The 14868-nt window shown below is 31.6% G+C and overlaps 1 protein-coding gene across 1 annotated transcript; it reads left to right on the top strand.

The window, feature by feature from the left end:
* The first annotated feature begins 386 nt into the window (after positions 1-386).
* Positions 387-9089, top strand: LOC137834923 (citrate synthase, mitochondrial). The gene is made up of 20 exons (XM_068643167.1): positions 387-572; positions 753-824; positions 928-990; positions 1274-1315; positions 1792-1857; positions 1987-2052; positions 2227-2340; positions 2497-2560; positions 3036-3118; positions 5965-6014; positions 6089-6166; positions 6360-6488; positions 6623-6665; positions 6831-6917; positions 7164-7268; positions 7820-7927; positions 8050-8100; positions 8432-8505; positions 8602-8653; positions 8737-9089. Exons 2-20 carry the CDS (start codon positions 774-776, stop codon positions 8827-8829), a joined length of 1419 nt encoding a protein of 472 aa, XP_068499268.1. The 5' UTR covers positions 387-572; positions 753-773; the 3' UTR covers positions 8830-9089.
* The last annotated feature ends 5779 nt before the right edge of the window (positions 9090-14868 follow it).

Genomic DNA, 14868 nt, shown 5'->3' with positions numbered 1-14868 from the left:
TATTTCAGTATATTAATAAAATGAGATATATTAAATAATAGTAAAATTAGAAATTTTTTTTATAAAAAACAATTATAATAAGAAATCACTTTATATTTATATATATATAAGTATAGATTAAGTAAGTTTTATTACTTCATCTATCACCACTACGTCACCATATAATAAAAACATCAAATTGTTATAATAGTACAAATAAATTAAGAGAATAAAAGAATTTGAAAATTGGAGAGACTTCTCTTTTTATTATTCTATTTAAAAAACTAGATGTTATTTAATTTGATAATATCTTGTTTTCTCTTTTTACTTACTTATGGAGATAAAAAAAATATTAGTTAATGATTTAAATAAAAAAATATTAAATGGTTAAAAAAAGAACAAATGTTGGCCTTGGTCGTGATCATCATTGACTAATACCAAAAAATTTGGAAGAGCCAATTTTCGCGCAGCACCACTTTATATTACATTCAGAAACCACGCTTCATTGCATAAATGTCTTTATAAAGACCAATTCTGTTCGCAAATTTTCTGGATCTGCGATCTTTCTTCCCTTTCTCTTTGACTTTTTACCGGTACGCTCTTCTTCCGATTCAAACCCTAACTACTTCTTTTCCATTTCCTTTTTCTTTCACTATTCAACGTCGCCAACTGTTCCGATTCACGATCCCTCACCTTGTAGCTTTTTCTTCATCCCATTTTTTATGAATGATTTTTAGTGTTTATGCGTTCCTAACACTGAAGAGCTGGTGCAGGTTGTTGTTGCGCTACTGCAAATGGCGTTCTTCAGAAGCGTTTCTGCGCTTTCTCGGCTTCGGTCTCGCGTGGTAACTGAGAAAGCAGTAACTGACTATTTTGTTTACTGCATTCTTTGTGTTTGATTGTTGCTTATGCGAGTTGCTGTTTTTTATTTTTGCAATGGAATGACAGGGTCAGCAATCTAATCTCGCGAATTCAGTTAGATGGCTTCAAACTCCAAGCTCCAGTAACACTGTAATTTCTTTCTCTATTATTATCACTGTGTTGTTGGTGCTTGATGAAAAGTTAGTTTATTCTGAGCAGTGTTAGATTCTGTGTTTTATCTGAGGAGGGTGCTGCTAATACTGTTATTGTGGTGAAGTTTGGAATTGGGTATTCTAGTATAGTATCTCTTTGTTGGACTTTGGAAATGAAGGATACCTGAGACTAATTGTTGTTTATTATAGCGTGAAGTTGGTTATGAATTTTGGACTTTGTTTGACTTTTCTTTTTTGTGGGTTATTTTTCTCTTTTGCAGGATCTTTATTCCGAGTTGAAAGAACTGGTTCCGGAGTATCAGGTTTGTCTGCAATTTTAAGCTTCCGTGGTGACACTGTCATATGTTGGATGCATTAGTTTGTAATCCATATTTCTCAGGGTTTATTGTTAATTTTCGGGTCTGCCTCTCATTCAAGTGTGTGTGTCTCTTGTCATTGAAGTGTGTGATAGTTTTGTCGTGTCGTGTCTATATTGTATTTTTGGTTGGTATATTGGTGGGTGAGAGATAATGTGAATTCATTTTTTGTTTGTGTTCAGCTTTCAATGCACAATTTTGTTGCAGTGATTTGTGCTTTGCATGTGCTTTCAATGCCTTACCTGTTTTGTAATTCTCAGTTGTTTGTAATTCTCAGTTGTGATTGATTTCATAAACTATGTTTCCTTCGTTTCATTGTTTCTTCATGTTAGCTTGTAACATGCAAAACATTAGTTAATTCTTATAAAAGAATGTTATTATCTCTTTCTACCTTTAATCTATACATCAAAACCTGGTTGCAGGAACGGGTTAAGAAACTGAAGAAAGATCATGGAAGTGTTGAGTTGGGAAAAATAACTGTTGATATGGTAATTGTATTATCCTTTTGGAGATATATATCTTTTATAGTTACTAGTGGCATTGAAAACTGTCCTTTCTTCTGTCAATAAGCTTGTGATTTAACTTATTTTTTTAGCACCATTTGTCACTATTTAAAGGTACTTGGTGGAATGAGAGGAATGACAGCTTTAGTATGGCTTGGGTCAGCTGTTGACCCAGATGAGGTATATATGTAAATTAAATCAGCCTTCACTCTTCAGATGTTTGTGAATTATTAAAGTGATAATCTCTTGCTTATGACTAATTTAATCAATTTGTAAAATGTTTGTAGCATTTTTTTGTTAATGTTTTACTGTTTATCAAAGGGTTCTCTGAGAGCAGCGTGTTATATCTTACAGGGTATTCGCTTTAGAGGCATGTCAATTCCCGAATGCCAGAAAAAGCTTCCAGGTGCTTTTCCTGGCGGGGAGCCTTTGCCCGAGGCTGTACTGTGGCTTCTATTGACGGGAAAGGTATGCAACAGTTTTAGAAAATCAAATTGAATTAATTATTTTGGATTTTGCTTAGCTGTGGCATAATATAGCACAATCCTTATATGAAGGTGTTTTAGTATCTGCACTCAGTTCGTATTTTGTTGTATAATCTTTGATTAATTCCCTTTGTCACAGATACCAAACAAAGAGCAAGTTGACTCATTATCCCAGGAATTGCGAAGTCGTGCAACTATCCCAGGTTCTGTTTCTTTTTGTTGTTATACCGTTGTTATAATTACCTTGAAGCTATGTGTTACTCATTGTGGTATAATGGTCTTTCTCGATTAGGTGAATTGACGGAACATAAATTGTACCTGATAATATGTTCAGGATCATAGATATGATTATAACTTGTAGTCTCTCATGGTAGCTTGTGTGTTGTTTAGAACCATGACTGCAAAGGAACCTTATGACTTGCTTGTCAATTGTCCCTTTTTTCATATGCATGGTTCTTGTTTGTGGAATTGTACATCTGTAACTGCTTGTTACTTAAAATATTTGGATATGCTTTGTTGCATTTTGTCTTGGTTGTGAACATTCAGTCTTTGTTCTTGCTCTTGTTCAAATGTCACTCACAGTGTGTCTAGAAGTTTTTAACATAAAATTTGCTAGCTTGTTTCTGTTGTTTATGAGTCTGTGTTCATTCTTGTACTTATTATTAGTTTTTATTGCAGATTATGCTTATAAGGCAATTGATGCATTACCTGTTTCTGCTCATCCAATGACTCAATTCACAACTGGTGTCATGGCACTTCAGGTTGAGCCACAGATTCTTTCATGATCTTTCTATTTATATAGTTTTCTCTCTGTTCTTTTTAGCTGTAACTTTTCTTCTGTAATTGGTTAATCAATCTGACTTATTTGCTAATACTTTAATAATATCAAGACTGAGTAAAGAATTTGAAAACTAAGATTCATTAGGAAGACAATGGATCAATTTTAGCTCAGAAAAGCATAAAATGGGATGGAAATCAGTTGATAACTGTAAGCAATATTTGACTGGAAATTCTTGATTAACACGTCTAACATGTGCTTATCCAAGGTTCAATCTGAGCTGCTATAATCTTCAATGAACCATATGTTGTTGCTTGCTCTTTCGTTCTTATCCCTCTTGTTGGAGATCTCATGTTAACTAAATATATGACCAAATTATAGTATATAAGTAAGTGCAAACCTTATCCTGTAAACCAATTTTGTAAGGTTAAGTTAGACCTAATCCACTTTCTAAGATAGTATTAGAGTCTATCTCAGTAAAGTTTGTTGGGGTCGTGTCACCCTTTATAGGACTGTTATCTAACGAACTACCAATATTTAGTCTTATGCTCAAGATGTTCAGTCATTAATGTAAAGATATATGTTGTGAGTTAGACCTGAATGCACTTTTGAAGACCTCTCATCTAAGCGGATATAATGTGGAGGAATGCTAGTGCTATATGTTTGTTTCGCAAAAGCATAAGTAATCGAAAGAGTATCATAAAATATTGGGTTGTGGTATGTCTTCAGAATATAATCAAATCATTTTTGGTTGATTTATGCAGCTAGTTTTTGTGCCATAGTTTCTTAATATTAGCATTTGTTGGTATTTTTTTGCAGAGTATTATATTATATCTATAATACAGTATAGATAGAGAATTAACTAGGCTACAAATGTACAAGAAGAAAATTTTAAATATGTTTTCTTTGTAAGAGAAATATATAGTTACCTAGTTTTACATTGTTTCCCCCTCTCTATTTCGATTTCCTATGATTACTATATTTTTTTTTCTACTTTTAGTGTGTTAGGATCAATGTTGTCAATGCTTGAGTATAGTTGTAAACTTGCATGTTGTTGTGTGTTTTGGTGACCAAGCGAGCAAACTCGGTGAGTGACATGGAGATTTTGCTAAATAAATTGGAGGATCGGGGGTCATGTCAATTCTGAATGTAGGCTTGGTTAAAAATTCAAGTCATGTTTGGGCTTTTCCGGGTTGGGTTCATTGACCCAGCCTAAAAGTTAAGAACACTCCATTTGCCCAAGGGTTCAGAAACATGAATGATAACCATTTTGCCATCTTTGCAATTATGACCCGTATGAGCTACATTGCTCTCCCATTGCCATTGTTGGCTGTTGTCGACCCTTTTATCACAGTCTCTAACCCTCCCATCCATATCACCATCATTGATACTTGCTTGACCATTGCCATCCCCAACCTTTGAGCTTGCATAGCAACATTGCTGGGTTTTGATAGTTGTTGGAAAGTGTTATGATTTGATATTTCCTTATGATGATTTGTTCTATTATTTTTTAATATCTTGTTATGCATTATGAATTTATTAGTTATTGTGAGTCATTCATGACTTATGAACATGTTTTGAGATGGTTATGTATTGGATCTTAGTATTCATGATTTATTATGAATTATTTTTCTTGCCTATATCATTTTTAATGACTTATATGACTAACAATATAATTTTCTTATGTGCTTATGAGTTGAGTTCCGATCCTTGAGTTACTATCTTTTATCCTCCTTTTGATCCTCCTGTTTGACAATATTGGTTAGGATTGCTTTTGAAAAAATAGATTATTTCAAAAATCAATTATAGATATAATTGACTACTGGCATGATCGACAGTATGAAACAAGTTTTATTTTTGGGTATATTGGGTGAAAAGTTGATTTAAGATGATCTAAATTTTGTTTTAACTGTGTTAGAAAATTTTATACTAAAATAAAAAAATGGGTATGAATTGTTGGCTTTGTATTTAAATTAATCAATTGTTATGAATACAATGGGAAAACAACAGTTAACTAAAAAATAAACTATTAGCATTAATCATAAGCTCCAAAACTGTGTATAAAGCTATTTCCTTTGTTGAGATTATTATCTAATATACCGAACACATTCGAATAGTAACACCAAAAACTTTTTCCGTCAATCAGATAGCAATCTTTGAAAGGATTTTAATTTAAAAATGTTCTCAAATATCCATCTAGATTTAGACTCTTCTCAAAATAAAAAGGAAGATGAAAACAGGTTTGGTTGACAATATGTTGTCTCTAAGGAAGGATCGTGGTGCTTGGGGATCTATTTACATTTGAACTTAACAAAATTCCAAACCACTATAATAAAGTGGTAACAGCAGTGTATGTTTCAATGTGCTGGAATAATGCCTACACTTAATGAGAAGAATTTCCGGATGTTGGGAAATCTGAATCAAGAAGCAGCCAGGCTTCGAGTCTGAAAGTGATTTACACCCCAGTTGTATGGAACCCATATTCCTTTCTTTGAAAGTGGTCTGCAACCTTTAACATCTAAGTCTATAACTACAATGCTCAATAAAATATTAATAATCAGACAATCAATACCTTGTTTCATCAATCCAGAAAGCATGGATCTGTTAAACTAGGGAATGCAAATCCTGTGTCTGGGACATTATGGGTTTTCCTGAGGACATTCCTCTTTGGTCACCGTGAGAGCTCTATCTGTTCGTTGCTAAGCTTATTACTCTCACACTTTACAAGTTTAAGAAGCTCCTAATCTCTTTTTTCTGATACTTGTTTCTCTTCACCTTTTCTTGTAAATAGAAACAAAGGATTCACAATCAATTCATTACATTTTTCAGGTGCAGAGTGAGTTTCAAAAGGCATATGGGAGTGGGATAGCTAAGGCAAGGTAAAATTCTAAACGGTGTTTGTTTTATTTCCAACATTATATGTTACTCTAGCTGTTTCACTGCTTGGATTTAGGTATTGGGAGCCAACTTATGAGGATACCATGAATTTGATTGCACGTTTGCCAGCCATTGCTGCTTATATTTATCGACGGTATGTAAAGCATATCCATCCTAATCAAAATTACACTTAATATTCTATGGGATGCTTATTATGTTATATACACACGCACACAAAAGAAGAACAATGAGAGATATCATTATATCATATATTATGACATTGATCAAAACTGATAGGTTTCTACTGGCGTCTGACATTTGAATTAACTTGTTATTCTATTTTAAAGGATATTCAAGGATGGTAAAATCATACCGATGGATGATTCTTTGGATTATGGTGCAAATTATGCCCATATGTTAGGGTTTGATGATCCAGAAATGCTGGAGTTTATGAGGCTTTATATTTCCATCCACAGGTAATTACAGCAACCCCAGTTATTGCTAATGATGTCACATACTTTGATCGTTACAAGTTGTATAATTCTCTTGTAATTATTGGAAACCCCAGTATCTAATGTTTGATTTATTTTTCCCAAAATTTTGTTTGCAGTGATCACGAGGGTGGAAATGTTAGCTCACACACAGCCCACCTAGTAAGTTACTTCCTTTAATCAAAAGCTCTTTCTATCCTGTACTAATTTTGCTTTATAAAATACTAATAAAATGTATTTTTAATATGCATCGTTTGTACTTTGGTAAATGCCTGTGTTTTTATTATATTTATTGTTTTAATGTACTGTACTGTGTTTACCCCTCAGGTTTCTAGTCCTCTATCAGATCCTTACCTTGCATTTGCGGCTGCTTTGAATGGTTTAGCTGGTCCCCTGCATGGTTTGGCCAATCAGGTTATTTTGTTATTTGGTTTTCCCTTTTTATCAGTTTTCTGTTTATCTGATATAAAAATTTCTATATTTCATCTTTCTGTTCAGCAATCATGTTTGGTTATAATTTTTGCTCGTAATAATACCTACATTTTTACCATTTTTTGTAACCCTTCTGCTTTACTACTATACTCTGTTCTGTTCACTTCAGTCAGATTTATGCAAATACGTATATGTATAGTTTTGTTTACTTCTATTATGATGCTACAGGAAGTTCTCCGATGGATCAGGTCAATAGTTGCAGAGTTTGGAACTCCCAACATAAGTACAGAGCAATTGGCTGACTACATAAATAAAACATTGAGTAAAGGCCAGGTAATGTCATAACTGAGAGGAATCTAGATGCTGAATTATGATTTTTTTTTACTTTTAACTTCAGTGTTTTGCTTAATTATGATTTTGTCTAAACTTTTTAAGTAATGAAAATTGTTATGGAAGAGCTGTGGATACGAATTACATTTCAAAAAATGAAAAGAAAATCAATTGGATAAAGCATGCCACTGTGTCCAATGCGTTATGTTCAAAATCTTTTCTTCCTGAGGAAAATGAAATGTTGGCTGGAGGGCATTATGGTTCTTCAGTTCCCTTTATGCATCTGGACATGCACACACCCAGCCACAATTTTTCTTTTTACAATGCAAGCCTTCCATAACGGGAAGTTTCTACTTGAAAATTTAACAGGTTTTTGTAGATTTTCAAAATAAAGAAATGATATATGTAATAAACATATTATGCTTTATTATAATGTAAGTTTTTTGTATGTGGTAATATGTATATCTTTGCACCAAATAATTTAGAGATAATACCACCATCTGCTTCTAGGATAATATGGTATAGGCTTTGGCTTTTGACTTTTGGATCTTCAGGTTGTGCCTGGATATGGGCATGGGGTTTTGCGCCAGACAGATCCAAGATACACGTGCCAGAGGGAGTTTGCTTTGAAGCATTTGCCTAATGATCCACTTTTCCAGTTGGTAATCACTTTTTTCCTAATTCCAGATTGTGTTGGCTTTGGAGTTCTTTTTTGCTACACAACGAACCCTCTATTCTTGTGATTTAATTTCTTTATGATCTAATGCGACTGTGACCCTTTCAGGTGTCTAAAATAAAAGAGGTTGTGCCTCCAATTCTGACAAAGTTAGGCAAGGTAATGTTTATGTTTTCATTTTTCAATATACGTTTTATGAAATTATTTATTCTCAACTTCATTTAGTCTTTGAATAGTTTCATTAGATGCAAGTATTGATTTTTTCCAGGGTATTCAGTTACTATTTTTTTACTCACAATCGCATGAATTTAAATCTGATCCTTTACATTCTATGTTGGATCTGTTTGCTTTATATTTTGTCACATGTTGTTTTCAATTAGAGTCCCACATTTAATTTGATACACGTTGAACTGATTAATAAATGTACTCATTACACTCTTTGCTATTAGTGGGAATTTATTGGTATGGTTGAACTTTTTCATTGGTGTAGGTTAAAAATCCATGGCCTAATGTTGATGCTCACAGTGGAGTGCTACTGAACTACTATGGTCTAACTGAGGAAAAGTATGGTCTTTTCGCCTTTTCGACTTGAAATAGTTTTCATTTTGAAATTAATTGATGAATGCTGAATCTAATGACCTGTGACATTGTTGTGGACAGCTATTATACTGTTCTATTTGGTGTATCGAGGAGCTTTGGAGTTGGCCCTCAGGTCTGTCGTCCCCCATTGTTTCCTGCTTTAACATTTATGTTTTTGTTACCTTGGGTTAAGGTTTCGCTTTTGGTGGATTTCAGTTGATATGGGACCGGGCTCTGGGAATGCCACTTGAAAGGCCAAAGAGTGTCACACTGGAGAAGCTCGAGCAATTGTGCGCCAAATCATCCTGAAATTTAAAGCACCGTTTCTCTGTTAATAATGGCTAAAACACACTGCGGTACACGTGTGTTGAGTTAAAAAGTTTGGTATGATTGTAATGAGCAATATTCATTGCCCTCCTCCATCGTTTCTATTTTAGAAGATTTTTGTATTTAGGGTTTAGGGTGGATTTCACCCTCAAAAGTTGTCTTTCCACATTTTTTAATGAACTGCAATAATTATTAGGTTTGAATGAGCATATATAAAGAATAAAGGCATTTTGTTAGGGTTATCCCGTTGTATTCTTTCTAAATTGGAACGACGCTTTTGACAAATGATCGACTGCACTTGTATACTTTGAGCCTTACCTATAGATGAGTGTAACTTTCTCGTATGAAAATAAAATAAAAATGTTAGCACTTTATCCTTTCAATACACTTTTTGATACTTTTATTGGCTGAAATTCATAAAAAGTCTTGTCGAAGGAGTTTTGTATTCTCAAATTAGCGGGATGCATTTGCTTATGAATTGTCCACTCATTCATGCTCATTAGGTTTATTGTATAGGAATTATGAGATTAGAATTATGTGAATTAGTTTGATGAGTGTTTTATAATATCAATGTCAACGATTAATTTTGTTAAATTATTAACTAATACACGTTTTTTACACATTATATTTTATGTGTATCCATTGTAAAGAAGTTGAATTTAAATAAATGCTGCCGATTATGATACTAGCGAACTGAAACTATGAGCATATATGGTTTAAAAAATTGAAAATAAAATATCTTTAAGATTTGACTTAGTATTATTTATGTAGAGTTTATAAATTTCATTTTCTTGTTCTTTCTACATTACCATATCAAATTAACATAAGACTAAGGATCCTAATTTTATTCATTCAAATATTACCGCGTGGTTTTATGCGTATAGTATGATGTTTTCTTCGTTTTATTAATTAACTAATACATTAACTTACTATTTTGTTATAAATCCACTATTATCCGTGTAATTGAGACTAGAGTTGCTAAAATGAGTTAGATGTTAATTTTTTGGTAGCAAATTCTTAATACAAGTATTTTAGAAGATATTCATATATATATATATATATATATTTCTGGATGAATGTCATAGTAATATGGATCCATGTGTGATCCTTATGTGTGATCCTTATGCATGTGTATACAGATTTTATGAAAAGGACTAAGGATTGTATGTGATTATGTGGTTCAATGTTAAATTACATAAACTTAGGATTGTGGTGTCTTATAGATAATTTTGGTAGCTTACTCTTCTGTTGGTGGTCGCTAGCAATGTGATAACATGTTATAAGTGTACACGATACACAAGTAGATTCTACAAACTCTAGAGTTGTGTCTATAGATAACTTTGGTAGCTTACTCTTGTGTTGGTCGTTAGCAATGTGATAACTTATTATAAGTGTACACGATACTCAAGTAGATTCTATAAACTCTAGAGTTCTGTCTAGAAAGACGTAAAAACAAGATTTGGATACCAATCTAGAATGCTACTCAAACTATCTTTTGAGTTGAACTTATAACATGTATATTTTAAAAATATTATAACATCATCCATTAATTAAATCTTTTAAATATTATAATTCTACCATTTTAATTTTTTACCCATCATCCATTAATTTTAGATGAGTGAATTTCAATTGATAGAAAGAATAAAATTGTTATTCATGATTACTATTACAGAGGAGGTGGGGTAGGTTGAATGAGTGACAATCAAACTTTTATTATTGAAGACAGTCAAATTTCTTTTAGATAGTTTTAATGTGAGAGAAAAAATTTTATTTTGATAAAAAGAATACAATTTCAAACAACTTATTTGAATACAAATTTATTTATTATCTTAAATAAATAATATATATATATATATAATATTTTGCATGATATAACAATTGTCTATGACAAAGATTAGATGGATAAAATTATAATTAAATTCTCATACTTATTATGCTATCAAAAAGAAAGATTTTATATAATAGAATATAAAATATTTTTACCTTTGCTATAAATAAAACTACTGTACATCATAGATTGTCATATAAAAAAAAGTAATAAATATATTCACTAAAAGATTACAAAAACTAAAAAAAGAAAGTCAATTACCTTTTTTTCTTACAATCTCTCCGTCGAAAATAATATTCTTTATATATACTATTTTTAACATCTAATAATTCAATTTTACTAATTTCTTATTTTTATAAACATAATTTTTTAATAGAAAAGATAATAACTTTTAAACTAAATAATTTTCTTAAAAATTTATACCAAATAGTTTCTACTATAAAAGATAAGTTTAAGTTAAAAAAAAGTTATCAATCAATTTCTTATATATAAAAATACTATTAATGTATTCAACTTAAAAAATCCTATTAAAACACTGATTAACTGCTAACTCAGAATTGAAACAGAAGATAAATGTGAGAATATTTATTGAAGAATTTGATGGTCCTTGTTTGTTTAGAGTGTTGAGTGTTTGTGAGAGTGAGAGAGTGAAATGGCGTATCTCAGATTCTTACACGCACCACTGCCACAGCCTCAGCTCACACTAGGGTTTCCTTCGCCACCTCAATTTCTCTCCATTGCTCCACCTCTCAATTTCTCTCTCTCCTCTTCTTCCTTCAGGTTCACACTTTTTCATCAATTTTTTATCTCTTCATTCTTAATTTTTACATCTCAGTTCTGTATTTTTCTGCACATTTTTCTTTGCATTTGCTCGGTTTCTGTTTTAAATTGCTCTCCGCTTTCTACTGATTGTGTTTTTCTTTTTTAAATTTCAATATTTATATGGCGGTGGAAACTATTGTTTGGTTTTGCAGTGTGCTCAACTAACAGAGTTGTTGGTTTTAATCGTTGTGATAAAATCTTGCTTGCTCTTTTTTTATTTTTCGTTTAAGTTTTTTAGAGAACTTAGATGCAGTTTTTTAGTCTGTTCTTTGGTCAGAAATGGAGTTTTATTTCGATGTCCTACGTTGATCATTAAGCAAACATTGTTATGAAGTTAGTGAGATAGAACTTCGACTTTGATAAGAGAACGTTACCGAAAGCCACTTTAGGAACTACATGTAAGTTTTGCCTGAATGTATTGTTTTTTTTTTTCAATTAAAATTAAAGTTTTACCTCGATAATTTACATTGATCTTTAATTTAAACCATTAATATATGCAACTTAACTAGAAGAAACTTCAATTTTGATTGGAGAACCATACCAAAAGCAGATATGCAATTGCATCAAAATTATGTTTAAAACTTTGTACTTTGGCTATGAAAAAATTTGGGGCTGTCACTAAATAAATAAGTGGAGGCTTGGATTCTTGATTCTTCAATTTTCATTGGACAAATTGTACCATCTTGGACTTTGCTTTGTTTAATGGTTCTTATTTTAATCCTTTTCTTCTTTTTTAATAAAATCTCCTGTTTGTTAAACAAAACAACTGAGTAGATACATATTTATAGTTGAAGAAGGAATTGGGCTAAACTGTTTTCGTACTAGTTGTAAGTTATTTTCAGAAACCATCCAGAGGGTTTAGTAAAATAAGCCAAAAAATTTCATAAGCACTTCCAAACCCGTGCCCGAGTTTTCATAAATAAATCTGAAAAAGTTAAGCTGTATGTAAGTATTTCCTACAGAGACCGTAGCTGCGTATGTTAGGATATGTTTGGATGAAGGAGTTTGGAGGGGGAGGGAGGAGGGGCTTAGTTTTGATTTCTAAATTCAGAGAATGATAAAAGTATTTATAAAAAAATGAACAAAGAATGATTTGAAGGTTACTTGTTAAAAAAAATGAAAAATTTACCAAAAATGAAACAACTCTCTCCTCTCCCATTATATCATGTTACTTGAATGAATGACAGTGCGTGTATTCTAACATTGTTGTAATAATTGCATCCTTTTTAATAAAAAATGTTTTTTCTTATTTGTGTAGTAATATATCCTCAGAGACTGTATTATTTTCTGGTTTTTATTGTATTCAGGTGCAAAGTTTTTAGGAGATTGAAAGTGAATCAAAGGGTGTTGACTGTTTTCGCAACAAACCCCAACTCTGTAGATGGGAAATCACCCAAAGAAGGATCAGAGGTAAATAAAACTAGCAATGCTGCTCAGGGACCTCCTCTCCTTACTATTTTGGCTGGACTTTTTGTCCTTTTCGTAGTTTGTTGGAGCATTTGGTCCATCATAGCGTGGCTGATAAGTTTGATAGTTACTGCTCCTGCTCCGAAATAAATTTGATTATAATGTTTGTGTTTGTATTTTAAGCCACTGCTTTAGTCCTTATGAATTTGTCTTTGTTTCTTTCTACTATTTTCCACTTAATAGAATTTGAGTGCTAAACATGCTAAAGTGAGCCAAGAGCTGGTAAAGGGAAGAAACAGAATTGGCAACTCCTAATGGTGTATTGTCAACCATCTTTTAGTTATGGATTCCATTGGGGCTGTGACTTCGGTATATATTTTGAAGAACTGTAGTTGCTTATTCTTTTGGTTACTTGTCTGCATATATTTTAGAAAACAGTAGATCTATTGGGTCAGATTCTGATATTTCTAATTCAGTCTTTTAAAAAAGTTTAGGGGCTCATATACTTGTTTTTTTTTTATTTCCTACTACTATTTTTTAATTGCAAAATTACCACTTTCCTTTTTAAAGATTTGTATAGAAAAATAGAGTAAACAAAAAAAAAATTACACAAATATTTGAAGACTGAAAATAAGTTGAAAACAATGTGACAACTTTATAATTAAGAAATAAAAACACACAGAAGTAAATATTCCCTTTGAAAACTAATGAACTAAACCAAAATCATATGCTTAGTTAGACATTGATGTTTCTGGTTTTTCTACAAAACACAATTTTTGAGTCTGATGTCATCATCTAAATTTGTATATTGTGTAGTGTTCAACCCCTATGATCCACATCTCTTTAGAGTAGCATAAGAAACCTGAAATGTTTAGATAGGAGTTGACAATATAAGGTCATTATTTCAGAATAAAAAAGACTTGTTTTCAATGCTTATAGCATCCTTCTTTAGGAAAATCAGAGAACACAAGTTGAAAATGAACATATTGATTGAACACAAGAGCTGAGATAAGAAGAGTCTTGTCTTGAAGACAACTCTACAAAACGGTGAAAACAATGAAGAAGAACTTGATGAACATATCGACTCAGAAAATTTGACTTTGCTTGTAAAAAAATTTGGATGGTTTCTGAAGAAAAAAAATGAGAAACTATCTTCAAAGAAAGTATATGAATAAAAAATTTGATTTTAATTCACCAAATTTTCTTGATTACTTGTGGAAAGCAAGGACACATCATGATTAAATGTTCAAATAATCAAAACAAGGATAAAATAATGTGAGAAAAATTAGAAAGGAGGCAAAGTCAGAAAAGTCTATATAACTTGACAAGATAATGATGAGTCTTCATAAAGTATTTTATCGAGATGAAGAAGTGAATATTTGTTTGATGGGAGGACATGATTTTTTAAGTAATGTAAATTCAATTAACTTTGAAAATGATGCTAGTTATGAAATGCATGAAGAAACAAATAGGTTGACTATGTTTCATATTGGAAGAAATGAATAATTGGCATCAAAATATTGAATGCTGCAAAAATTGATTTTGAGAGTCTTGAAATCATTTACAAAAATTCATCTTGTAATTGTGTCGAAACAACTTCCCGATCATTAGGAAATGTGAAAATTATAAGTCTTGCAAAATAAAATACCATATCTAATAAAGTAAAAAACTATTTTTTTTATCAAGTAAAAAACTTCAAAAGAAGTATAACTTTATTTTCACCAAGGCACTCATTTTTTTATAATAACATTTATTCTTTATGTCTCCATCCAAAATAAATCGCCATCTCGTTTTATCTTTTACCTTAACTCAGAATTTGTTACTTAACCCTATAAAAGAAAGTCTAGAAAGTAAGTGAAATTTTATTAGCTATGAAATCTACAACTTTTAATATTTTCTAACATACCCATCAGATAGATCCGAATATGATTCACGTGTTTTTTTTTTTCTGTTTTATAAAATTA

Source organism: Phaseolus vulgaris, chromosome 5, assembly GCF_000499845.2.
Source record: "Phaseolus vulgaris cultivar G19833 chromosome 5, P. vulgaris v2.0, whole genome shotgun sequence".
Classification (NCBI taxonomy): Eukaryota; Viridiplantae; Streptophyta; class Magnoliopsida; order Fabales; family Fabaceae; genus Phaseolus; species Phaseolus vulgaris.
This window is presented reverse-complemented; position numbering and strand designations above follow the sequence as displayed.

What these genes read in the sequence shown, in the direction of transcription:
- LOC137834923 (XM_068643167.1), top strand. Translation starts at nt 774, where the DNA reads ATGGCGTTCTTCAGAAGCGTTTCTGCGCTTTCTCGGCTTCGGTCTCGC. An exon ending in AAGTCGTGCAACTATCCCAG is followed by an intron (nt 2,561 to 3,035) that starts GTTCTGTTTCTT and finishes TTTTTATTGCAG; the next exon opens with ATTATGCTTATAAGGCAATT. An exon ending in CTTTATATTTCCATCCACAG is followed by an intron (nt 6,489 to 6,622) that starts GTAATTACAGCA and finishes TTTTGTTTGCAG; the next exon opens with TGATCACGAGGGTGGAAATG.